The sequence below is a fragment of the Thermobia domestica genome, chromosome 11 (genome assembly GCF_964235325.1).
Source record: "Thermobia domestica chromosome 11, izTheDome1.hap1.1, whole genome shotgun sequence".
Taxonomy (NCBI): Eukaryota; Metazoa; Arthropoda; class Insecta; order Zygentoma; family Lepismatidae; genus Thermobia; species Thermobia domestica.
The window spans coordinates 231,382,227-231,409,325 of NC_137464.1; the positions used below are offsets into that span (position 1 = coordinate 231,382,227).

The following is a 27,099-nucleotide window of genomic DNA, read 5'->3' on the forward strand; positions in this document are numbered from 1 at the left end:
CCATTTTCTATTCACAAAATAGCCAAAGTGAGAAAATGATTGATCCCGTTTAAAATAAATTTTTTAAACATAGACTTGGATCGACTTTTTTTTATCATTTCGATTTGATTCATAGACTTATTCTAAGGAGTGGTCATGTATACATTTCAAACATTTTCCATACATGTATTCTTCATTTTATAGGTAATGGTGTTACACAAGAGGTGCCACAGATAATACATGTTTTGGCAGCTTGTGAAGAAAGGGCTGGGACAGACGCTTCCACAAATGCACTGGTAAGTTTCTAAAATTTTTCTACTTAAACGCTTATTTCATCACTTCGCAACATAGAGGTAAATACACATTCAACACAATTGATAGCTGAGCCTACGTAATTGAAAGCCTACAGTCGCAAGGTCCTAATTCTGCCAGTGGTTACAGATTATCGTGTATTAAAGTTTATGGACCAAGGACTCACAATCCATGTATTTAGATTGACGGTGTTTTAATTTCTTCAGACTGAGTCTTTGTGACTAAATTTTTAAATGGCAATAAATAATGGCTACACGAAAAGTCGTTAAAAATACTTTTAAACTTCCAAAATACTGTAGTGTGTTAGACAGTATACACTAGGCTATAAAATCACTTATTCCTATTGGACATATCACGAACTACCCAGGAAACTGGGATAAATCTTGAAAACCGTAATTTCTCTATTATATCTGTACGCAAGATAACCTCTAGATAAAAACTCATGTACCCAGCGCTATGGTCCTAAAATTTTCACAAGGTATATACACTATGCTGTGGACATCTATGATTGGCCTAAAAGCAATAAAAGACAATAGAGAAGTTTTCTTTCTTTTTTAATTAACACATGGATCAAAAATGTCATTAAAATATAGAGGTACGTTTTACGGACTAAAAGTATTTTATGCTGTATTTTCTTGATGATACTCCTTGGATAAATCAACGTTAGACACTCCTTAGATAATATAAACAATTGTAGGTACGTGAAAGGAACTAATTGTGAGAAGAAACAGAAAACGTGCTCGAGATGTTTTTCAAGAATCTATCGCCTTCGTTTGCATGATTCAAGACTTTCAGGTTTTCACACGATTTTCTTTTTACCCATTTGTTAGCGATCATGAAATGAATTTTGTAGCAACATGATGCATGTTCAGTTTTATAAAATTACATGACAAGACGATTTGCCAATTTCTACTTCCTCAGCTATTTCGTGGCCTGTCAAACTACTATTTTTCCGTACAACATCGTCCAAGTTTTGAACTTGAATATCATTAGATGATATTGATGAACGTCCAGGTTTGCCTAGTCTTTGATGAATGTTTCTTCCGTTTTGATATACTGAAACCACTCATCACTTGGTTTGACATATAGATTCTTCTCCATACCTGTAACATTTTTTATGTTTCTGTAAATGTCTAGCCCAATTTCAAACAATTCGATTCAAACATGACAATCTTCAAACTCTTTATTTTTGTAATACTACTCGCCTCAAAGTAGAAAACAACTTCACTCCAATGCTTGCAGTCTCACAACGAGAAGAACAGGATGTTGGCAGCATTATGTATAATCGTTAAAATACTTGGAAATAATCCCATTACAGAGTGCTCTTAAGCAGAAAGTCAAGGACAGTTTTGTTGATCGTATTCTCGCGAAATTTGGTTTCTTTCTGGACATGGTTTATGATTTATAATAATTAACTTATTGTTGCCTTATGACAGTGTGTGGTTCGACCCCTGTAAGTCCCTGATTGGGAACACATTTCATGACAATCCTGGGTTCGTATTCCTAATGTCCCTGAGAGGGATTTGCCATTCTATGAGAGTCGGGGTTCATGTTCTGATGAAGGAACAATACACTACCATGGTCTCTAGGTTCGGGTGTTATCGAATTAATAAAGAGAGACTTAGTCGTGTACTCACCATTACTGACGGGCCAATCGCAATGCAAAAGAAGGGTTAGAACTTTTTTTGCCAACAGTCTCATATGAATAATATTTATATTTCCGAGTGTCTCCTATAACCTCAAAAGGAAAACTCGTGAGGAGCACAAAAGGTGAAATTAACACCGAATGGTTGCAGAGAGGAACCGATGTACTTTTGCACTGCACTACAAATGCATTTACAGTCCAAATGCACTGTAAATGCATTGTATGACAGTCGTCACCTCTCACAATTGTGTATGCATTATTAAATAAAATTTGTATTTTTATTTTTGTTTCACTTTGTATGTATTTTTTTTCTCGTGTTCTGTTTGGAGTCTGGACAGAGAAGAAAATATCTTTAAAAACCAGAGCAGTGGTCATCTCACTGAAGATCCGAGGACCCTTGCTGTCACCATGCTAATTTATTGTTCTCGGGTGGCGGAGAAACCAACCATTTTAACGGACACACAAACACACCCACACAGAGAGAAGAAAATTCAAAAATTAACAGAAGAGAGAGAAAGACAAAATTTTAAAAACTAAATCAGTTGCTACAGGAAGCGTGCAGCGAGAACACAAGAAATAACGATTTCTTCACAACGTCTTTGCACACATATGTATATTTTTATTCATCGTTATTATACAAATATGTTCAGAAAATAAATACTCATAGTTAGTGTCGCAGCAACGAAGGTGCTGATATAACAAGTTCCTGCATAACTCGAACTCTCTCTCATATTAAAATGGACAGTTTGTGTGTGTGTAAAATGGTGCTCTGTGTTTTCTCCACATAGCGAGTGCAAGGCCCGGCTGGATGCTTTAACTCCGGACTCCAAGTGGGACATGAGGATTCTACGTGTCGTGTGAAATTAAAACACAAGGTAGGATCTAGACATGCTTTACATTGGCTTTGCATTCATATTAACCTTTCTTGGCACGAATACTACAAGACGCCCAAAGGGACGCCAAACCATTCGTATTATATGGGTCAGTTTGGAAGTGTCCAGATTATTGTAATGAGACTTCTGTTGTTATTTTTACATTACCCCTTTTCTTGGTGCATTTATTCAGATGTTGACTACTACTGACTCAACAGTCATTTGCCCGCGATTGAAGGGACGAAAGAACATTAATGTTTGAAGGATTTTTAGTGGCAAACTTCCCAGAAACGCTACTCATTTTTTTTAATTTAAAGTTTGATCATGCAGTGATAAACTTATTTGAACTACACTTTTTTTGTATGTGTTTTAGAGAGAATCTTGAAATGGATTACGAAAAATATTCACGTGCAGTTTCAGGGCGAATAAATCATTATCTTCGTCACCACGTAAACTAGCTTTATTTTTTTAAATATCATTTTACTTTATTTTATAAAGAAGATTGAAAACATCAGTTATTATACCTATTCATTGATAATTAATATAATGTATAAAAAAAATCGAAATGTAACTTACTTACGATATATTATTTTAAATAATAACTTCTGAATAAAATTGGTTACTAGTAAGTTATTTGGTCCGCTAGGAAAAAAAAGGTATCTCAAGGGACAGGAATAGATTTTTTTTAACAAGAAATATTTGTTTTGTTATTGATAGACTACCAATACATTTCCATTATGTTGGAAAGAAAGTATTACAGATGATTCTTGGTTACTGTACGACATAAAGAAAATGGAATACGTATGATGAAATGTATGTAAGCGAACATAAGTATTACGTTTAATTGTAAAGTCATATTTAACTTTAGTCTTTCTGTGGGTAGTTGTTGGGTAAACTAGGCGTCGACGACCTAAAGTAATGTAGAGTATAAATATTGGCCAAGAAAGATCGATCTCTAGAGGTAGATTTGTGATTTAATTTCCTGTGTATTGATTTATAGTAATGTATGTTTATGTCAAGTGTGAATCATCTATGTCAAGTGTGTAAATACAACTATGATATTTTCGTATTAGTATTAACTAGTATTATTAGTTTGCTTTCAGAAATATAAAGCAAATTATGAAATTGAATTTTATATACTCTAAAAATATATCATTCACTATACTTCATTTTCCTTGTCAATCTCCTTTCAAGTAACTCAAAATTAAAGGTCATGACCCCTATAATCTTAAATATTCATTAAGCAATATTCTATCTTGCTATTCTTCTATACTTTTCTAAAAGTTTTCCGTCATTTAAGTAACTGATCAAACTAATCAAACATAGATTCGATTCTGGTATTGTCAATGCAAGAAATTGGTATATGATAGGGAAACTATTCAAATTTATCAAATGAAATATGATAATTAACTTGTAATTTAAAATCTTGTTACAAACTTGCATTTTAATTAAAGAATCGTAATGTGGTTTAAAATGCCGTTTGTATTAATATTACATATCAGCATTATGTAATTTTGCAGACATTCAAAATTTAGAAAGTTATTGTAATATTTTTTTTTTAAATTGATAACCTTTACAGTAAAAGTTCAATGGAATAAGTATGTCATTTTTTTAAAATGCAAATGCTTTCATCAGCTGTTGTTACTTGTTGCTATTTTTCTTATCTAAATTAAAAATTCTATCAATGTTATCCAAATTCAGTGTTATCTTTTCTATTCAATCAAGTTCAGATTACCTCTAATCTCAATTTAGGCAGAATAACAAAGCTTTGAGTATTGCTACATAGGGATCTAGCTGAGCTGACTTCCACTTAAAACATTATTTTTTTATAAGTAACTTGGCAATATTCTTCGTAAATTAATTTCTAATAATTTTTCTGGCTACCCATTTTCCTTTTTGTATAAATTATATAGCACAATGAAAGTCAGTGCAGCTATTCCCAGAAAGTCAAAATTAGAGAAACATTTTCCTTTCTCAGCCATGCAGCATGTGTTATATGTAAGAAGATCGGAGCAAAGCATTTTCTTTGGCGCTCGCAATTTTTTTTCCACTTTTAAGACTTTCCTTTCTCTAAAGCCCTGGAATCCGTCCGGAGAGGGGTTGGTCTAGGAGTGAAGTAGAAGGGGAAGTAATATTCAGGCGGCCCAACGGACGAATCCTCGCATCTGTAGCGTTTTCAGCTGAACCGAGGTTCGACTCCAGTCGGACTCAAACCCCGGTAAAGCTAATCGTGAAAAATGGCGCCGCGAACAGACACACGAATTAAGTATACCGTGAAAATTGTAACTACGACAAAAATGAAATATTAAAACATGCATGCAATATATAACAATACTTATCCTGTTAAGTAAAAAGATAACACTATGACATATGCACAGTTGCACTATTACGTGTTATCACTTGATTTAAAGATTAACACTCACAATAAATATTTTCAAGCCATATATTTTATTCTTTAAGAAATCACAAACGCATTTGTATAACACAAACAACTATGTGTTCTCGTGAATAAATAGTGGCCCAAGATTCCGGTTTTAACGGACGCGAATACGATGCTGATAAGGACGCACGGATTTCACGGTTTCACTAATTTATTGACATACGCAATAATTCTTGAAGACAAGGTACGTTTGGAGAACCAATTCCTTTAGGAGAGTCTTTGGCCCGCTCTTCCATTGTTATATGGTCTTGGACGTTGCAAAAGTATTATTTGTCCACTAATTATTCTGGTTACTGATAATTCCTAAATCATATTTTGTATATGCACTTGTTATTAATTTTTTAAAATTTTACTGGAGGTATATATTTCCACATTTTGCACATGTAATTTCAACATTCAGAAAATATAAGCCACTTTGTGAGAAGGTTGAAGAGTTACATGTTTAGCTGTCCTTTTCCAGGGTGAAACTCCTGACGCTTCTTCTGCGTGTTACGCCTCATAGTCGCTCTGAAGGCGAATAGATACACTAGTAGACTAAAAGATAGTTCCCACACAACACACAGTTTTTAAGCAATTTCTTTGCTAATAAAAGTTGATTAATTGAATATTATCTTACTGGGAACCTATTAATCACCTTTAAACACATAATAATATAAGTAATAACTAATTATTGTAAAAAATGCACATTATGACGTATAGTCCACTACTGCCTTTTAGCTTCGGAATTCAGCTTTGGGTATACTAAGCTGAGTTGAATTGTTTGTCCGTATATGGTCGCTCGAAGAGGCAAGTAGATGGGTGGATGTACACACACACACATATATATATAAATATATGAGCAAAGGAGTTCGCAGCCTCTCGGTTTCTAAGAATTTTTGTTCTGGTGCACAACAATTCCAAGAAATCCTTTTCATATTCGAGGGTTGATTAAAAGATATATAACTATGACGTTATAGCCTTTGAAATGCATTACGAACACAAGTCTAAACTGCAACTATCAATTTGTGAAAACTTCAAATAAAGTAATCCATTATATTAGATTATTCAAAGCATTTTTAATTAAACTTTACTAAATAAATGATTGTTTATGTATAGTGAATATTATAAGCCTATATATAATGATATATATACTACAACAAAAAAATAATCATTTACAATTGTTTTGTTATTTGTGTAGAGTAATGGAGCTTCTGTTTCACAAACCACAAAACTGAGCCCAGAAAGAATTCCGAGGTGATGAGAAGGAGGGAGCAGAAATTTGAAATTTTGTCAAGGTCACTAATGCAATAATCATTTCTTTTAATTTCATAGAACAAACTTATAGAATTTAATCAGTGCATTCAGAAAGTTGGTGCTCGTCCGGAGTCAACCTCTTGCAGGTATATTACCAAAATATTTTATTTGTTATATAGATGACTGCTTTCTTTTAGCAATTAACAAATGTGTAAATTCAATAAATGAAGGAAAGAAAAAAATGCTACTTGTGGAAGAACGATTTCTTATAAAAGAGGAGAATGGATGAAAGCTGAAAACTAAGGAAACCGGGATAAATTATAAATAACTAATTTACTGCAAAAAATTAAAGGATGTTTTTCTTTTTCAAAATTAGTAAACCGATAAAAGGCAATTAATTTTCCAACTTTCAAAATAACAGAAAAACATAGGACAGTATCAAAATTTGGGTTATATAAGATTTAGTATTATGGAATGGTATGGTTAGTGTTTTTGAGATGTTTGTTATTTCGTCAGAGTGAAGAAAAACACGGAAAAAGTAACTCTCCAAGTGCATTACATTAATATTAAGTCCGCACTCTGATATAATTTTTTCCGTTAGTTTTGAAAATTATACAACCTAGCAACGTCCCGTTTAGAAAATATGCTACCTTACTCAGCATAAAAAGAAACTCGGAAACGATGTTCCTCTTGGAAAAACATAGCTGTTACGTAACGAAATTAGTTTTCGTACTTAATGAGTCATCTGAAATTCCCACATATTAAGTATCATTTAGAGCTATGAGTAGTAAGTTATTGGAATAAAGAAGAGACAAGAAGGTGTATATTCTGTCACGTAGAAAATAATTTTTGACATTGATATATATATATACTCTAAGCTATTGTATGTAATTTCTTGAGTCGTTAATGACCCCTTGGTCAAATCTGATGTTATTTTGAGAGAAGTTGTGTGATTCTGCATATCAATTGTTTTTCGTTTTTAACATCTACTTAAAATAAGTGAAAAAGGCAACATATTTTTAATAAGAATATAAATGTCTTTAATTTTAAGCCATACAGGCTTAAGTTTGCTTTAAGTTCAATTATATTATAATTATATTTTCTAATATGTTATTTGTTGCGAGTTCAGATCTAGGAAATGAATAGTAAGGATCTTTATTGCAAACATGATATTTTACTGCGCGTATCATTTATGTAACTGGTATAAGGTCATTCAAGAAACTAGTTTTTGAAAATTATGTAGTATTCTAGACATTTGATGTGGCTATAAACAATTCATAGATTTCGGCAAAAGCTCGCGAAAACATTAGACAGTTTAGCTTTTAGAACGGGAATTTCACACACTCTTCTGTTAGTACATGACACTGAGGTATTAATTCCTGAAACAAGTTTACTTACAGACATAGGTTAGAATGTTCCAAATGTAGCACGATAATCAAATACTGACACATCATCATTATAGGATAAAACAGAAGGTGCTCAGAGTGCAGAACAAAACTAAATATTACAAATGTGGAGTGGCTTTACATAAGCGCATCGCATCACTTCTTTCCATGGAAATATGTGAAATTTGTAGCTTTGGAAATATTCAAGTGGTTTTAAGGGCAATGAAAATATATTTGTATAAAATGGAATACATTAAATTAGTGACTGAATATAAATATTTTGGTGTCGTGACTGCATACAATTATGGTTTCATTTAACATTGTGAGCTAATTACATTTTTTTTAAAAAAAGTATTGAATATATTACCGTTTCTCCGAATTGCGTTTATATAAACAAATTGTTTTACAAGTGTATTTTGACGGAAATAACTAAGTTTACATTGTTAAAATTTTATGTTCTTTGAAATGGCAAAGGATTATTCGCCCAAGGAGTCTTTAATGACCCACCCTGTTTTACTAGGTGGAAATTTTAAAGAACACATGGGACTGAAAGTTTACCAAATAACAACTTAAAAAGAGTAGCACATATAAAGTTGAACGAAATAGGTGATAACAAAAGGTTACGGGCATAAATGTGTTAATGCGTGATTTGTAATATATTATTTTTAAACTACATGTGGAATAAATTCTGACATTAGTCTCCCGCTCTACATTCCTTTTATTAGATTACTTTTTTGTTCCTTTAGCCAAATCTTGCTACGCAAATTTCACACACTTCCATACTAATTCGAACTCTGAATGTTTGTACAGATGCACAAACCTGATAATAATACAGCATTTTCACTAAATTTCCCCTGTAACTTATCGTTTAGTGTAAAATTAATTTATTACAAATACATTTAAATTAGGTATGTGTGTAGGCAATGTCACTTAACTAAGCATTACATCAATAGATGACAGTACTTCAGTGCTAGTTCAAGAGTGCTATATTTTAATGGAAAAGTTTGAACTATGAACTGCTGTTAAGTCTTGAAAAATGTTCTTAGAGAGAAAAATACTTAGGCACATATTATGAAGTCATCTAATATTTCAAGCTAAGGGACTAGGAGTAAAAAAATCATTGGAGGATAGTGACTAAAACCTGAAAAGCAAATAGCTCTATTTAAAAAAATCAATTCTTTTATATAATACAGTAAACGTTATGTATATTTCGTGAAGAAATGGGCCCAAGAATAGAAGCATCGAGCGCTTTTTCCAAGGTTGAGATCTATGGGACGAAGGTTTTATGCATATTAGGGACGAAGGTCGTTAATAGAAACATCACTTAAACATTAAACAAAAACCAATGCTTTTAATGTTAATAGAAGCATCCCTTAAGCATTAAATAGGGACCAATGCTTTTAATGTTACTAAAAACATCACTTAAGCAATAAATAGTGATCAGTGCTTTTAATGTTAATAGAGACATCACTTAAGCATCAAATAGCGACTAATGCTTTTAATCTTTGTCCCATTTCTTCATTTACCCTATCAAAAAATCTCTCTTTTTTAGAATATTTAATAAAAGTATTGCTTTTAATTATTTATTTAATTTACTTTTAACTAACTATTGAATAGGTGTTCGACAATGTATTAGTAACTTAGGAGTTCACAATATGGAACACAAATAAAAGAAAAGAAAAAATGTGCCATGAAAAACTATAGTAATAAAGACTTGAGAGGATATAGATATTGAAATCCAGGTTTCTTAGCGCTCAATACGGCAGAAGTTGGTCAGCTCCGTGCTTGAATCAGTAGGTTTTTAAAGGAATGATTTGGAAAGAAAAGTAGAAAATACTTTCTGAATATCAAGTCATGGTTCACTTCGTAGTCAAGTTCCCTCAGGTAATCGGGTGATCTAGCTATCAATTATTTAATTTATAGCATATACCTAAGAGGTTTTCTTTAATTATAATTAGTCATTTAGAAGACTATAAAGATATTGATTATTGAAAATATGCTATATACTTTTATGCTATATATATATGATACGTATCTGAGCCTAATAATCGAAAGGCATTAGAGAATTCTGCCAATATGCAATAGAGATCTCGAGAGAAGCTTAAGATGTCGAAAGTGGGGCGATAAAAGAGCAACGAATGATTCCAAAAGCATTAAACATTGCACTTTCAACTCGAACGAAAATCTGTTATACTATAGACCAGCGTTTCCCAACTGGTGTGCCGCGAATGGGCCGCTGGTGTGCCGCGTGGAAATCGAAACAAAATTATTAATTCCATTACAATCAAATTGCAGACATTGAGTCTTACGTTATATTTGGATTAGGAAAAATGTATGTCTGTGTGTCACATTACTATGAACCTCTACTATGAATCTACAATTTTAAGTTTCAAACTCTGTCAATATTCTGTAAATTTTTAATGTTAGAAAAGTATTTGTTATTATTGTTATCACCATTATTGCTTCTTTATTGTTGCAGATTATTTCGTAACTTGAAATTTTAAGATATCATTCAATCCTTTCGACAAAGCAAACATGGATACAAATTACCTACATTTGTGTTTTAAAAGTACAAGAGATTTGTTTCTTTGTTCCTTAGTGATCTTCCTTCTTAATGAGTTTGTACAGTTTCGAAAAACAAAGCGTATTTTTAAAAATCTGAGTGCTATACTTCATTGTAATTGTTTTCTATTTTTAAATTAGAATGAAAAATAAGCATAATGATTTACCACGGGGGAAAACAAGTGATGGAGCTTTCTTCTCTGTGAAAAGGATATCAGTAATCACAAAAAAATACCACGGTATTTTATATTTACAAACAATAATAATAATAATAATAATAATAATAATAATAATAATAATAACATAGTATCTATATGAGTGTGCCGCGAGAATTGAAGTTACATCTGTAGTGTGCCGCAAGTTGAAAAAGGTTGGAAACGCTGCTATAGACGGACGAAATTAGTGAGAAACAGCTTCTTACCTGGTAGAAGAAAAAGCAATATACCACTATGAAATATGATCCAAAGAAGTTTCTTCTCACTAGACAAGCTGATGTTATGCAATATATTCTGGTCAATGGCAGATCAATCATTTGAAAATGGAAGACATGTCAGGACTTGATTTGAAAAAATTTCGAAATACCATGAGATCTAACTGAGAAGCTGAAACTACCAGGAAAAGTTGCGGTATAAGATAGAGAAAAATGCTGATTTTCCAATCAGACAAACGTTCCTTTATTGTTTCTCGATCTTTTACTATCTAAAATTTTCAATTTTTAAGAAACAAAAAATTTACTTTGCTTCACAAAACTTTCGGAATTTGGATAATTAACAATCTGAACTTTAGACCGCAATGACTACCCAGAAAAAAGGTTTCACTAGCACTTACTATGGCGGTTTATGGAAACATTCCAGGATACCATAATTAAATGTTTATCATTTCAGGATTGTCGGAAAGACAGTGTTTGGGGCAGAGATATAGAAGATATTTTCTAATTTCTGTATGGGTTCCCACACTCAATTACTGAACATCTTTAATAATATAACAAAGTCAGATATCAAATGATTGATACTGGAAACTCAGATGTTCGACAATACAAGCGAAATTCCAATATTGTACAAAGTACCAGGCAAGTTCTGTTTCGAATTAAGGTCCATAAAATATATACCTGGTTACTGGCATTCGAACATAGTTGATAAAAAATTAAAACTTAAGTGGGTATGGTGGTACAGTGGTTAGCCCGCTAAGATTGAACAAATAGAATCAAAGTTAAGCCAATGCAAAGAAAAATGATTAAATCTTGTGAGCTTTGTAAATGATGAGCCATTCAGTCATATGAGTCACTGGGCTGATATAACTGAGCTAAGTAAATAATAAATAAATAAAATTTTAAAACGTCATGCGTCACCATAGGATACTGTCATGATATCGAGACATTTCCGTGTTATGTGTTACTTTGTATTAGGTGAAGCAGGGCGGATCCAGGACCGACTTCTGGGGGGGGGCGATGGGTTGTCATACTGCTACTTTTAAGGGCTCCAAACTTTGGGATGGGTTTTATTTATATACACATAAAATAAGAAAGTTCCCTCTTCTGGGGGGGGGGGCGATCGCCCCCCTCTGGATCCGCCCCTGAGATGAAGACACTAATAAGTAAATTTTATAGTACGTTTAGGTTTGATGTGACTAGCTATTTTAAACCAAGAACAGTAATACTACCAAAGGAAAACAGTTTAATATAATTTTTTTTCTCATTCAAACTTTTTTTCTGTTTAATTGGTGTCTTTTCGTGTAACATGATAGTCGGCTATCGAAAGTATCTTTCCTGGTTATGCTACTTGGCAACCCCTCTTCTACTTCGAAAATAGTAAATTTTTGTTCCTTCTGTAGTTGTTTACATTTCATCGTAAAACTTTATTATTTTTCCTTTTTTTTTTAACTTTAATAAGCTTTCACTTGCTATGAAGTTAAATAACGTACCGATTTAAATTAATAACTTTTCTTGTCGGTAAGAAGCAATGCTCACAAATTATCAAAATTATTTTCAGTGCTCAACATTCAATGCGTTCACCGTTTATATAGTTCGGAATTGTTATACATAAACTTTCTCATTGAATGTGTAAATAGCGAAATCAAACCTTACTGAGAATTAGTGTAAATAGCAAAATCAAACCTCACTGAGAATTAGATTGAAGTTACCAAACGCGAACTGTGACAATTTGTACTCTACTAAAGGCAGTCGCATATTGTCTGCTACGAAAAATTGTATTTGGCTAGTGTAAAGCTTCTCTAGTTCCTGCTACGTAGTATCTGCTCAATAGTTGTAATATTACATGAGTCCAGTAATATGTTTCAATCAAATTAATGTTTTACTAATTATTTCAGGATATTAATTAATGCATGTATATAATAATTTATAAGGCATGCTCTTTTCTTAACTGCGTCTAATATTTAATGTACAGTACCATAAACTTTACAATTTCGATATTTCTTCATATACCTTCTCAGCAGATTTAGGCAACTAATATTACTTCTTACAGAATTTCAAAATAGTGCAAGATGAAATTTAGAAATGAGAAGTTTTCCAGATGTGCTGAGAAAGATGCCATGGAACATCGAAACAATACAGTTAATAATATTAAACATGGTAAATAAAAAGTGCATTTTTGGATCAAAAGATCCAATATATTTCAGGTAAAAATTTTGTGTAGGCCTTATACCTGGAGAACTACATAATGGTGTAACCAAACCCAAGGTATCACTTAACTCAGTATGATGTCCTTATTCTGTAAAAAATGCGAAACTCGATTTATGGGCCATTCAAAAATGTGGCCCTTATCCAAAAAGTCCAATATGTTTCATTCAACAAAACATTTCTTGTGTGCCTTGTATCTGGAGAACTACATACAGTGTAGCCAACCGAAGATAACACTTAACTCAGCATGATGTGTTATTCCGCAGAAAATACGAAAACTTCGTTTAGTGGGCGTTCGAAAATTTTGTGGTCCCTTATCCAAAATATCCAATATATTTTATTCAAACATGTTCTTGTACGTTTTATATCTGGAGAACTACATATAGTGTAGCCAAACCCAAACTATTACTTCACTAGCGGATCCAGAAGAATCATTTGGAGGGGGCGATTTGCTTCTGAAGATGAGCATAGCTTCAAAGTAACCAGAATTTCAATTTGGAAAAATGGGACACTGATGAATCCGGGGCTGGAGGGGGTGTAAACTTGATTACCAGATTATATTTTATGATCCGAATATATTTGATGACCCGAATTTGTAAGTTTTTAAAATGAAATTATATTATTTCTCTAGATTTAAATTAAATACGCACATCCGTTTCGGAGGCGTGGCGGTATCATAATTCACTTCACGCTTAGTCACCGCGATTTATCAGATGCGCTGTATTGGACAGTACTTACGCAAAAGAAAGTGCTATTTGACGATGGCATTTATCCTGTCATCTGTTATCTGCCACGAAGCCTGTCCCATTTCTCCTCTGTGTATGTAAATATAGCTTCCCTTTGTTTCACTAAAGTGATCGCAAGAAAACATGAAGCTTGACATAAAGCTATCAATTTCATTATCCAATAGAATGAGAGGGTATGTTCCGGTCGTCGATTCGTATTCATGACTTTTTTTCAGTGCCTCTCTGAGAGGGACATCATCTTTGATCTCTGGCGCTATGCGAATAACATTTCCTGAGGGCAAGGTGTTGAATTTCCGTTACGTTTCGTTTTTCACCATGATTTCAGTTTGTCAACATTGTTGACATTTTATTAAGTGCATGTTAAGATTGCGGCTATATAAATCGTACCAAAATCTTCTGATGTATCAAAGGTGAAGAAAACATTTCTATGATTGGTATAGAACCCAGGATTCACGAGGAGTTGGGGAGTCACTGACTGATAAATTTTGACACCCATGGAATTGTTCATTTCTCAAGAAAAGCTCCCAACTGTACTCAATTGATGTATTTAAAGATGAATGTGTAAGGAATTCAATTTCTGGTACATCCAGGAATTTTCCACTTAAACAAGAGAGAGCAAGAAGGCAAATATAGGACATTATTTATTACAAAAGTATAGACCTCTGTACATAGGGTATTTTGATTTGTTGTTTGAATTTAACGTTCCACGGTAATGACATGACGGCTAAAGAAGACATGCACTTACTGATTATAGTGGAATTCGAACCACCTTTTTCGTTAAAATGCACCCTTACCGGGAATCGAACCCGGGACCATGAGCACCGTATAGGGTATTTTGTCCGAATACTCCGCTTTTGCAGTGGTATAATTGAGTATGTAAAGAAAAAACGCATTAGACCAGATTAGGAACAGAGGGCTGGAAATTGGCTCTATTAGATAATTTCTTAAAACTAGCATTTAGAAACATGTATAATTATAGTTATGCTTACAACAATAAAAGTATATTATAGTAGCCTTCGCTTCGGTGAGATTTCGCTCCCAGACCCCCAATTTGTTCGGAATACGGCTTCGCACAATATAGCAAATGCTTCTACGTGGTACTGTGGCACAACATTTCGCGTTCTCCCTTCTGTGTCTTTCATATAGAATTGGATTGAGCTAAAACGCTGCCACGAAATTCAAACATCTCACAAACATTTTAGTGAACCCTCACCTCTGTTCTAGCCCTTCTATGTTAAGTAGCAAAAACTGTTCAAATCCATATTTCATTATTTTAAATGAATAATCAAACTAGTAACTTTCATATATCTAGCCGTAAGTAATCCCGAGATATAAGCATCTTATAATAATAATAATAATAATAATAATAATAATAATAATAATAATAAGAAGAAGAAGAAGAAGAAGAAGAAGAAGAAGAATACAAAAACGCTGAAATATGTATTGAATTGTTTTAAGTGAGAAGTCCATATACCAAATTCCATGTTTCCAACCTACAAAGATTCTTAGATATCTTATTATAATAATTGCAATCCCCGTCCCATTTTCTTTCCACCTCTTTTCCCCATTTTACTAAAGTATCAAAAAATGTTAAAACGCGTGTCAAATTACTTTAAATGAGAAATCCAAATCCAAATTTCAAGTCTCTAACCTTAAGGGATTTGGAGAGATGACCATCTTATTAAAATAATTTCCTCCCCTTTCCTCCTTCATTTCTTTGAATTTCCCAAAAATCCTTCCTTAGTGGTATCCTAGATCACAAATCCTATCTACTATCCGAATTTCAAGTTTCTAGTTTAAGTGGTTTGGCCTGTGCGAAGATTAGGAGCAGAACAGGTTGTAGCTTGTATTATTTCCCAATAAAAGATGAAATGCCATTAAAAGTCGCAATGAATGTTTCCGTGTTGAACCTCAAAAGTCACAGTTCTTTGTTGATGTATTATCTAGCGAGAGTACCTTTGATCTTTGATGCATGAGGTTCTGTGGTTTGATACCCGGTGAGTGAACATCGAACACACTACAGTGGTTCAGATCCAACTTTAAACTCTGGTTCTCGTTCTGTAAAGCATCACTTTTGATGAACGACGCAAATACATATCAATCAATCACCAACCTAAAAGTCTCATCTCAGATTTAGAGAGCTTTACAGTAAGGAGCGCTGAATATTCTATATTTCTCTTTATTCAAGGTAAAGGTAATTGAAGTTACAGGTTTTGAATTCCATCCCCACATTTTTTTTCTAGGACACAATTTTAAAATATAATTTTTAGTTCATAGAGTGAGCCGTCTTTCCTTATTCCTACAGCTGTTCGTTCTCTCTCGTGTGCGGCTTATGGTAACCGTCCCAAGGAACTAGGGACAGAAGTATTCACAATTCAAATATGTTTGTATTAAGTACCATTAAATATCACACATTTTGATTATACTCTACTAGGCTTGTTACACAGATTGGATCGTCCGGGAAAAGACAATATTTGTATTTCCGAACGATACATGCTGGAAGTAGAAGACCTTTGGGGGGGGGCGGTCGCCCCCTCCGCCCCCCACGTGGATCCGCCAGTGTATTACTTAACCCAGTATCATGTGCTTATTCCGTAAAAAAATACGAAAACTCGATATAGGGGTGTTCAAAAATTTTGTGGCCCCTGATAAAAAAAGAAACAATATATTTCATGCAATCAAAACATTTACTTGTACGTCTGATACTTGGAGAACTACATATAGTGTAGCCAAATCCAAATTATCACTTAACTCAGTATGGTGTACTTATTCCGTAAAATAAAATACGAAAACTCGATTTAGGGGCCATTTAAAAAATTTGTGGACGTTGATCAAAAATTCCAATTAATTGCATTCAAACATTTTCTTGTACATCTTATATCTGGAGAACTACATGTACTGTAGCCAAACACAAACTATTCACTTGACTTATGGTATGCTTATTCCGTAAAAAATAAGAAAACACAATTTAGTGGCCATTCAAAAATTTTACAGCTCCTGATCAAAAAACTAATTATTGGCCAAAATCGCAAATCTTTTGATGATCTTTTTTTGATCATTGCTAAAATTATTGGCCGAGATCGCTACCTTTTGGTGCATTTTCTTATAATTCCTAAAATTATTGTATTAATGTTTTAGTGATTATAAAACAGCAGCTTCAAAACAGTATTTTTAAATGTGTAAGTTAAATACTTTAATCATCTAACGGAACTTTTTTTTACCACTTATTATTATTATTATTATTATTATTATTATTATTATTATTATTATTATTATTATTATTATTATTATTATTACTGAATGAGACAGCAAAAATTTGTATTCTATCACTAGTTTTATTCACTGATTTATCTTTCTGTTTTTTTTTTTTAAATTTTTTTACAGTAAATCGAGCGCTATGTTACGATGTTTTTCTATGTTCTATGCCGAAATATTATCCATTTGCTTTGTTGGTGATGAGAGAGAGACTAAAGGCGGTCTTCGCCTGATTGAAACTGGCATCAATTATGCATGTGAAGATGATGGGAAGATGCTTGAAGGTGTGTATATTGCAAAATTTTATGTGGAATGTACTTACTATCCCAAAATCCTATTTATAAATGTTATTTTTATGTTGGATAGAAATGGTGATACTTGAAATTCGAACAAGAATTTAAAATTTGGTACGATTACAGATAGATCCCAAATTTTGTGAGGCATTAAAGCAAGATAGAGAGTATCAAAGATTAATGAGCTACATCGTCAAAGATCAAAATGCGATTCTGGTATGGGTTGGTGGGGGATTTGATTTAACTGCAAAAACTGGCATATTTATAGAACTTCCGTTGCAAAACAGTGAGTTAATGAGGAATGCATGGAATTGTGACTTTTAACCTGTAGCTGGTCACCTGTGACTTTTCTTATAACAGCAATTTCCCACAGCAAATCAATTCCACCAAACAAAATGTATTTCAACTTACAGCTGAAGGACCTATCCAAGATCAATCTGTGAATTAGATCACCAATATCAGAGAGAGGTCAAAGGTCACGAAGCATGTTCTGTTTCAGGTACTGAAAAATACCAACATACTAGATGATAGAACAATAACTTGACTATGAAGATTGAATTAAAAAATAAAATTTCCATTAGTTGAGTTGAAAACTGTAATCCATGACTTCTACCAAGTTGTCCGTTACATTTGTTGGAATAACTCAAAATTTAAAAGTTAGTGTATAGACATAGCTGAATCGAGTAACATGTTATTCAATGTACAGGTGTCCGCGTTTGATTCCCGGTGGAGGCACTCGGTCGAAAAAGTGTAAAACGCTTTTTCAGGTCAGCACCCTGAATGACATTTTTCTGGATTTTCTTCATTCACACCAGGCAAATGCCGGGGTGGTACCTAACTTATAGGTCCCAGGCCGCTTCTTTCCTTCCCCCGTCCTTTCTTTCTTCCCTTTCCCTGGATTGTGTGCTCGCCGAGGGACGTCATCCCTCAAATTGTGAAGGCTAAATGGCCTTAGATGCCGAGAGCCCAGAAATCTAAATCCTAAATCAACGTAAAGGTGATGGCCTATCCAAGATTAGTCTAAGCCTAAGAATAAGATTAAGAAGTCAAAAGTCACGCGAAACTTATCTGCGCTGTTTCAAGTAACGACAAATACCGACATATTCAATTAACAGAGCAATCAATTGTGTATTAAGATTGAATTAATACTTTCCAATACAAAAATTTAAAAAAATGTCATCCCTGACCTCTAGCAAGTCGTCTGTGACCTCTGTTGGAATAACAACAAAATCAACAGCTTACTGTATACAATACTCCAATCAAATAAAGCTGCACCTTAACACACGATGAAATACATTCCAAAATTTAGGATGATAAAATATTTCGAAGGACTCAGAATGATGCAGTTGGTTTTTGAGAGGTTTGTAAGGGGAAATGTTTGAAGAGTATTTATGATGTATTGTTTTTGATCGTTTGAATAGGAATAATCGACCCTGGTAGTGTGTTGCATGGAATTAAGAAAAAGAAGAAATGTATATATATATATATAAAATTCGGAGAAAATATTGCATCCTTCCGTGCACTGATTGGTGATGATATAGTTTTACTCTACCTCAGTTTACAGCATAAATCTTTTCTGCTTCGCTAACCATCCTTTTGATTCGTCTGGTGTACTGGGTTCACAACAATGGTCCGTTTGTTTTACTTAAAAATAATGGTTTAGTGATCTTCAAAGAAATAATATAGTTGAACGGTCTTAGGATCGAAAGTTAATTATACTTTCGTTTGTCGAATATCACATTTACATGGGAATAAATACTTGAAGTGTAACATATTTGTTTGATGTTTAAAGGTGACATATAAATTGTTCTTACCCGATATTTAATAAACATGTGTTATTAATAAAAATATGAATGCTAACTAATATTTTTCATTACAAGTTCTTTCTGCATTATGCTCCTTCTTACACTTTAGTGTTGTTATTGCCTTATTGATGTCTTTTATTGTAACTATTTTGTAGAAAACGGGCCTTTTCTTGTCGGTTATTTGATATCAATTTTGTCCTATGTACTAATGTATATAATATCATGCATTCTTCTGAGATGAATAAATACACTGTGAACAATCGTCTTAAATTTTGCTCAAAATTAATACATACAGAAGTGTATTATACCTTCATTATTAATTTCTATTGTTACTTTAAAGCTAGAACTAGATGTTTCTGAAATTCAATTCATTCATTAGCTTCATGTGTTCAAACCACAATTGTAAAATGAAACGAATTCTTTCAGTTTTATGTTTCACGATTATGCCGTGTAGGCTAAAGGAGACGGTGATGATGAGAAACGAATGAAATGATAGAATAAAGAAACTCGGAGAAAACGTAAGAATCTCGAGGAAACCCACGCACATGGTGTTCGTCCTCGACAAACTTCACTTGGAGCAAGCTGGAATCGAAACAGGGGCCCCTTGTACCTGACGTGAACAAACCACAACGGCAGTGGCGTATTTAGGGTGCTTCTGGGCTTAAGCCCCCCGAAATCTTACTTACTCTAGTAAGGTATATGAAATATCTTGCAGAATTTTCATTTTCAGGCAAAGCCCTCCCCGAAACAAAATCGTAAATACGCCACTGCACAACGGTATAATGTATGTATCGAAACCATCATATCTCGGTTTTAGTTTATCTAAGACCTACTCTTTCCAAAATTTGATATAGAAAAAAGTGATAAAATTTTTTCCTGATATTTTTACTATATATAAAAATCGCGAGGACTATACACTAAAAAAGAATCATAAAATTTTGTTTGAAAAACGTCACTTATTACAAAAACTAAGGATAGGTATGAACTATGAATAGGAGAAGCACGAGAAATAAAATGAAAGAATAGCATCTTAAATAAAGATGATTTGAAAATAAATGAAATTCAATACATTTTATTACAATAAAAAGGTGAAAAAACGAAATAATACTTATTTTAAAAAGTTTCATAAAATTTTAAGCCGGAATTTTCTTTAAACCGGAGGTTGTAACACTACTTTTCTTCTTGTTCCATATCTAAAAATTAATTATAACAATGTAATAAAATGATGCCTAAAAGTAGGCAATTCTGTGAATGAAGACATTCAAATGACTTTGAAAGGTTTCCATAGTTCGTATAAAACAAAGCACGGATGGAGTACCGAAAGTCTTGTTTATTGGATCAGAAACCATTTTTTTTTTTAATAGAAAAGATGCGTTAAAAGGAAACACTACATCGGTAAGGGTTCTAAAAAATGTAGTTGAGCTTTAGTAACATATTTCGTTATTTAACATTATATCGATATTCGCTGTCCTTTCTTTAAGGCATTTTTTTAAAAATCGTAAAGTCTGAGCTTTACCTAACTCGTTAAAAAATAGTTAAAGATTGCGAAGTCGAAACACCTTTTGAAACTAACGAAAGGAATCATGAATCAGTACCTTACTTGTAAAGATCTGTTTCGTACTTACTTGTTAGTCAGTTTTCCATGGTTATTTTTATAAGCTATGACGATAACCATCTCAGTAACGAAAACGTATTTAGAAGTGAATATTAATATATTAGTTATTCCTAATACTGTTATACATAAGTTACGAGCGGCACATCACGATCGAAGAAATGAAGTAAATTTTCTATGATTCATATTATCTACTTTCTCTTCATTATCGTTATTTAAACTCAGATATACTATAATAATACGTACTAACAATAAAAATGTCTTATTGTAGTAACTTTATTTTGTTTGCAGTAATATGCGTTTTGTTTATATAAATAAATTTATTTGTATAGAAATTATGAACGATCCATCTTCAAAGATATGCATCGCTTCTATTCGACCACCGCCGCAACATTGTCTTCAGATGATGATTGAAGCTCTACAGAACCTGGATGGTACATGCAGGTATGGATTCAGTTTGTGCTGTGTTGAAAAGAGGGACAAGAAAAAAAAACAGACAAACTTGGTCACTTCTGTTATCGTTTAAATAAAAAACATATTAACAAAACCATAGGTATGATAGCTTAGTTTTGGAGCTTGAAATGAAGTAATTAAACAGCCCATGAAGTTTCGGTTCTTATTCATTTGCTTAGAGATAAGAGTACAAATTTTTTAAGTAACGGTGGCTAGATGTTTTTAAACCATGGCTTAAAATAAAACATGTTATGTTGGTCATGGGTCTTACATAATTTAACTTCATAAATTGACTGCTTGAATTATTTGTGGTTTTTCAGGAATTCTTTGAGCATCTTACATAAAGTAAAGAATGGTCAGATTCGACAAGTTTCAAAATTCAAGCAAGTCCTGTTCAGAAAGTAATGAGACTTATTTTCATCGGTAAATCAGAAGGGCGAAGAGCGTATTCTTTAGGGTATGACAGTTGGTGGGGAATGTTAAGTAAATGATCAATTTCTCGTCAGTTAACTCTGAGTTTTTAGAGATGCAGATCACTTGCGAAGTGGACAGATGTTTGAACATCACTTAAGGTCTAAACTGGAAGTGTCGACCTTAGACGATAAAGATTTGTATTAATCTTGATAACTTCACAACCAAGACGCTTGCTATTATACATAATCCCTATAGAAAGAATGCTTTACCATAAGCATAAAGGCTTTCGTGACGCAAAACGTTCAGAGAAGCAGAGCATCGTGAACGAACAACACACAAAGTGCTTAACAGCGACTCACAGGTTCAAAGAAGAAAATAGATTATTATCGTGTGTTTTGACACTAAAGATGTTCATAAGGAGTTCATACCACCTGGGCGCATAATCGTTGCATTTTACGTGAAAATGCTTAAACGTTTGAAGGACAAAGTCGCACCCGTCCGCCTGGGAATCCAAAACATCGAGATGCCTGACCATGACTCCCTTTTCTGTTTTCCTTTCTGAAATCCAGCCCGAAAAATCACAAATTTGGACTGTTGAAAACATGCAAGCTGTCGTGACTAGTATTTAAAAAGATATCTCCATCAAGTCTTCCAGACGAGCCACGGAATGTGTTAGAACCGTTGGCAAGAATTTAACTTTGAGAACTGCTGGCATATTAACGCTGAAGAATGTTATTTCGAGATATTTAAGTAGCCTAAACATTTGCATATCCTCAAATTTTACGGGATAATCTCATTACCTCTCCGATCAGACCTAATATAAATGTTACAGCGTCCTCTTTCTAGTTTCATTACTAATTAAAATATTGGTGGAGTTCGACAAGTAATATGAGCTCCAGGTCCAGATTTTGGCGAATTTTACTTTTGCCTGATATTTTGTTTATGCTTTCAACGTAAGTTCATTTTCTAAGGTTTAGTTAAGAGAAATCCCACAGATTAAGGGAGCTAATGATACAAAATTATCATGTTGATAGTTCGTTTGACAAAGGTTTTTCACTTTCAAAATTTGGTGAATTTTGACAAATGTACAACTGTTAGCTCCAATCAAGGTTTCTCTAATGTTTCATGTTCCAGACAGGACAAATATTTGGATTAAGTCAGCAGTGAATTCCCTCGTGGCTATATGGTTATCATACACACGTTTGATGGGGGGAGACCCAGATTTGATTTTCCATGAGAGATCATGTGGTTCGGATCTCACGTTAAGCTGTAAGCTCACGTCTTCTATAGCCTCGATGCTAAACGAGACATTAAACTCCAATTCAGCCAATTACCTACCAACCAACTAATCAGTCTTGGTGAAATGAATAATTAATCTAGATCATTGTAAATCAGGAAATGTATAACAAGTAGAGCTCGGAAGTTGAAGACCTAAAAATTGTCTAAAAAGGACCTATAAAAAGATGTAAAAATATCTAAAAAAAAAAAAAAGATCTACTGGGAAAAAGGACGTAAAAATAAGACCCATTTAATTATTATAATGCTCAAGAAATACAAGCTTCTGGTAGGTTTACGGTCTGTCCTCCTTCCACAAACTGAAGTACAAACTAAAATAAGAAAACTTCCCCACCTTCAGTCCTTGCTGGAAGACATTGTTACGCGTCCTTATCTGACTTGTGATTGTTGCAGATCTGGTCTTATCAGTCCAGTCGTTGAAGAATGTCTTATCATTGGAATTTTCTTTACTAAAGAAAAGCTGTTTAATAGGTGGTTGTGATTCGAGTTAATGGCCAGTAAATTTATTGTCGAAAGACGAAGTGCAAAAAAAGACGTTAACATCCATGAAAAGCTTAAAAAACCAATAATAAAAAACGCCGGAAAAGGCAGAAAAGAACAAGTAAAATCTACCATTTTCTGGCCTACAATGACCCAAAATGAACATATGTTAAGCCTGGTTTTCGGGCACTCGTAAAAAATATTTTTCCTCAACTTGAGGGCCCTAATAATGAGCAAACTTCAGCAGCAACGAAAGAATCCTGTGCTGATTTCCTTGATTAGGTCAAATTGTCTCGCTTTTAGATTCTTAGATGATTTAGATGAACTACATGGAAAGGAAATATTATAACGTATACAGTTATTGGAATCGATGGGATATGGTTTACTATAATCACGTTATCGTTGTAAATTATCTGAGACTTTTCTAGCATGCAACATTCATTTCCTTTTTATTGAAATTTTTGTTTTGCCTGTGCATGGATGTGAACTCAAGTACGGTTCAAATCCTATATAACATTTTTTCTTTTTCCAAATTAGTGCAATATTCTTCCTGGAATGGGAGAATTTTAACCAATTCCATTAAATAAATACTGTATAGGTGTCATAGCTATTCTTTTATCAGCTAATTGTGTAAATGTAATTATATTTCCAAGAGAAAACTAATCTCCTGTTATTAAGAAATATCGCATGCAATTTGAAATTATCTCAATCAAAATTACTCTTTACAGTATCATCGTTATCCATTTTCAAATAATTAAACTAAAACGATACAGTTTGTGTTGCAATTAAGTGGTCTCAATATATTAATGTAAAAAATATAAAGTATTAATGCTTAGTTTATGGTTACTGGCCTTGAATTGTTTTTCAATAATAAAATTGAAACAATACAGTTTAAGTTGTAATTAAGTCGTCACAATATATTAATGTAAAAAATATAAAGTATTAATGCTTAGTTTATGGTTACTGGCCTTGAATTGTTTTTCAATAATAAAATTGAAACAATACAGTTTAAGTTGTAATTAAGTCGTCACAATATATTAATGTAAAAAATATAAAGTATTAATGCTTAGTTTATGGTTACTGGCCTTGAATTTGTTTTTCAATAATAAAATTGAAACAATACAGTTTAAGTTGCAATTAAATCGTCACAATATATTATATAAATATACACAAATGTTAATGGTCAAATCGAAATATAGGTACGGTTCTTGTTCTGTTTTGAAATAATTCAATTCAAAAAATACATTTTAAGGAGCAATTAGATCGTCACAATAGTTTTGAATCAGCAAATTCCCTGCACTAGCGCCATTTATTGGCACCACACTGGCAGGTAGCATATTATGACACCTATTAGCTTAACCATATACTACTAGGAATTATTGTTACACACAGACTGTTCAGTTTTGTATTATAAATAGGATAGGATAGAATGAGCAACTAAGTTAAAAATAAAATTTATTTCTTAATATCTTTTATTTCTGTTTTTATTTCAGTGACGTCTTGGATGCGGCGAAATGTTTCTCAAAACAAATTAGAAACAACTGTCCAAGCAAGAAGTTGGTTGATTTTGTAAAAGGATGGGAATATAAAGCAAGCTGTAATTTCGGCAACCGAGTCAACCCAACGTTATCAACTTTTAGTTTAGTGTTGCTTTTATTTAGAAACTCGTTATTCATTTTTTGATAGTATTGTGTGAAGAAACACTAACTACTGTGATAAATAACAGTATTTTACTCATAATGACAGCGTTCACAAACTTTGGTTTTGCTATTTTGAAAAATAATTGCTTCAAGGAAATATCTGCCGAGATGGCAAAGATACAGTTTGAGAAATGACAAACTTTTTGTAGATTTTTAAAAATAACAATAAGTTATTCAAAAACTGTACTTTTTATTAGAAAAATGGAAATATTTTCACTTCTATTTAAATTAATTGAAAGTATAGTAAATTTTAGTTGACTATTTTTTCTTTTTTAAGTATGAACAAGTGTAATCACACAGAACTGGAGACCTTGCTTTCTCGCCTAGGGTATAAATTAAAACTATCTTTACAGTCAAACTGATATACAGTATGAGTTAGGTGCAAACAGTGTAGTATGAGTTAGGTGCAAACTTGTTTGTAAACTGAAAGAGTTTGAATAAAGTATCGAAATATTTAAATTTAGTATGTAGTTGGAATACTTGTACAGTATGATAGTTGGGATTCGATTTTTATTTAAATTTGTTTGCAACGTGTAATCCAAAACTGCTTCAATTTTGACCAATTCTAGTTCAAAACCGTCAAGTATCATTCTATAAATAAGAGAAATCAGATCTCTCACGAAGAACCAAGATACCAGTGCTTACTTTTAATCACATGGTTGAGAAACTAATAAAGTTGTTAGTCTCAATCTTCAAGTTTGTTTCAAACAGTACCGGCTAATTTAAGGAAAAACCTTTGTTTCAAAGTGGAACAAACCCTTCGTTTAAGCTTTTGGTCCTTTCTCAATTAATTGCGGCACGGTATGTTCTACTGAATTCTATATTTAGACTTTAATTTATCTAGTTCCCATTTTAGAGGGAGATTGGATAGCTGCTGCTAATGTTTGGAATAGATATTATATCTCAGAATTACAATTTAAAAATTACTAATTGTGTCTTATAAGTTACCTGTCCCAATAGCATTTTCAAAGTTGAAGTAGTTATTCTACATTAACAGTGGCAGAATTCGAAATATCATATCATATGGTTAGTTTCTTTCTTTAATATTCATATTTCAGTGTAATCAATGGCACCGATAATTGTAGTACGTTTTTGATCTTGTGGAAGAAAACACGTATATGAATGTGTAAATAGGTTTAATATATGTCACGTACGTTACCAATGTTTCAGAACTGTTCGTGTCGCTAATATATATACATAGGGGTAGACAAAAAGATCTAAAAACACTTCATACAGGACACGTAAGTTTGGCCCTCCACTGTACAACACGGGTTGCGGTTACCGATCGTTTTTTGTTTTCAATGTGTCATGTGGATCTTCCTCTTCCGTCAGCAGTAACCAGTTCACCTGTGACTGTCGTAGTGTGAAAGTGGTGCGGTAAAATGGGCGACCTGACAGACTTCCAAAGAGGCATGATCGTTGGTGCCCGTCTGGTTGGAGCTTCAGTGGCAACAGTGGCGAACATTGTGGGGGTATCGAAAGGCACTGTGTTTAATGTCACGAGGACATACACAATTTATGGGCAAACGACGTCTGCAAAGCACAACAATGGTCGAAAGACAATCCTGTCAGGTAGGGACCGGAGGGCATTAAAACGGATTGTAGCAGCTAAAAAGAAGACCACTGCAATGAAAATTACGTTTGAACTCAATTGCGGCCTACAGAACCCGGTTTCATCGAAAATAGTGCGACGGGAACTTCATAAAATGAAAATTCATGGCAGGGCCGTTATCGCCAAACCCCTGGTCACAGCAGTAAATGCGAAGAGGCGTATCCAGTGGTCCAAGGACCACAGGCGTGGACTCATGAGCAGTGGAAACACGTAATGTGGTCTGATGAATCGATCTTCACCTTGTTTCCAACAACCGGTCGTGTCTTCGTATGGAGAACACCGTCGCAGGTCTATGATACAGACTGTCTGCTCCCAACTGTAAAGCATGGGGGTGGTTCTGTTACAGTATGGGCAGTGATATCGTGGTTTT

The 27,099-nt window shown here is 33.3% G+C and overlaps 1 protein-coding gene across 1 annotated transcript; it reads left to right on the forward strand.

Annotated features, from left to right (window-relative positions):
• On the forward strand, positions 1–26,034 carry LOC145663768 (uncharacterized). The gene is made up of 5 exons (XM_081729857.1): positions 1–275; positions 6,426–6,627; positions 17,194–17,348; positions 21,107–21,218; positions 24,911–26,034. Exons 3-5 carry the CDS (start codon positions 17,207–17,209, stop codon positions 25,098–25,100), a joined length of 444 nt encoding a protein of 147 aa, XP_081585983.1. The 5' UTR covers positions 1–275; positions 6,426–6,627; positions 17,194–17,206; the 3' UTR covers positions 25,101–26,034.
• The last annotated feature ends 1,065 nt before the right edge of the window (positions 26,035–27,099 follow it).

Coding starts and splice junctions, on each gene's coding strand:
- LOC145663768 (XM_081729857.1), top strand. CDS start 17,207: ATGTTACGATGTTTTTCTATGTTCTATGCCGAAATATTATCCATTTGC. Junction 17,349..21,106: donor TGATGGGAAGATGCTTGAAG/GTGTGTATATTG, acceptor TTATTTGTATAG/AAATTATGAACGATCCATCT. Junction 21,219..24,910: donor AACCTGGATGGTACATGCAG/GTATGGATTCAG, acceptor TTTTTATTTCAG/TGACGTCTTGGATGCGGCGA.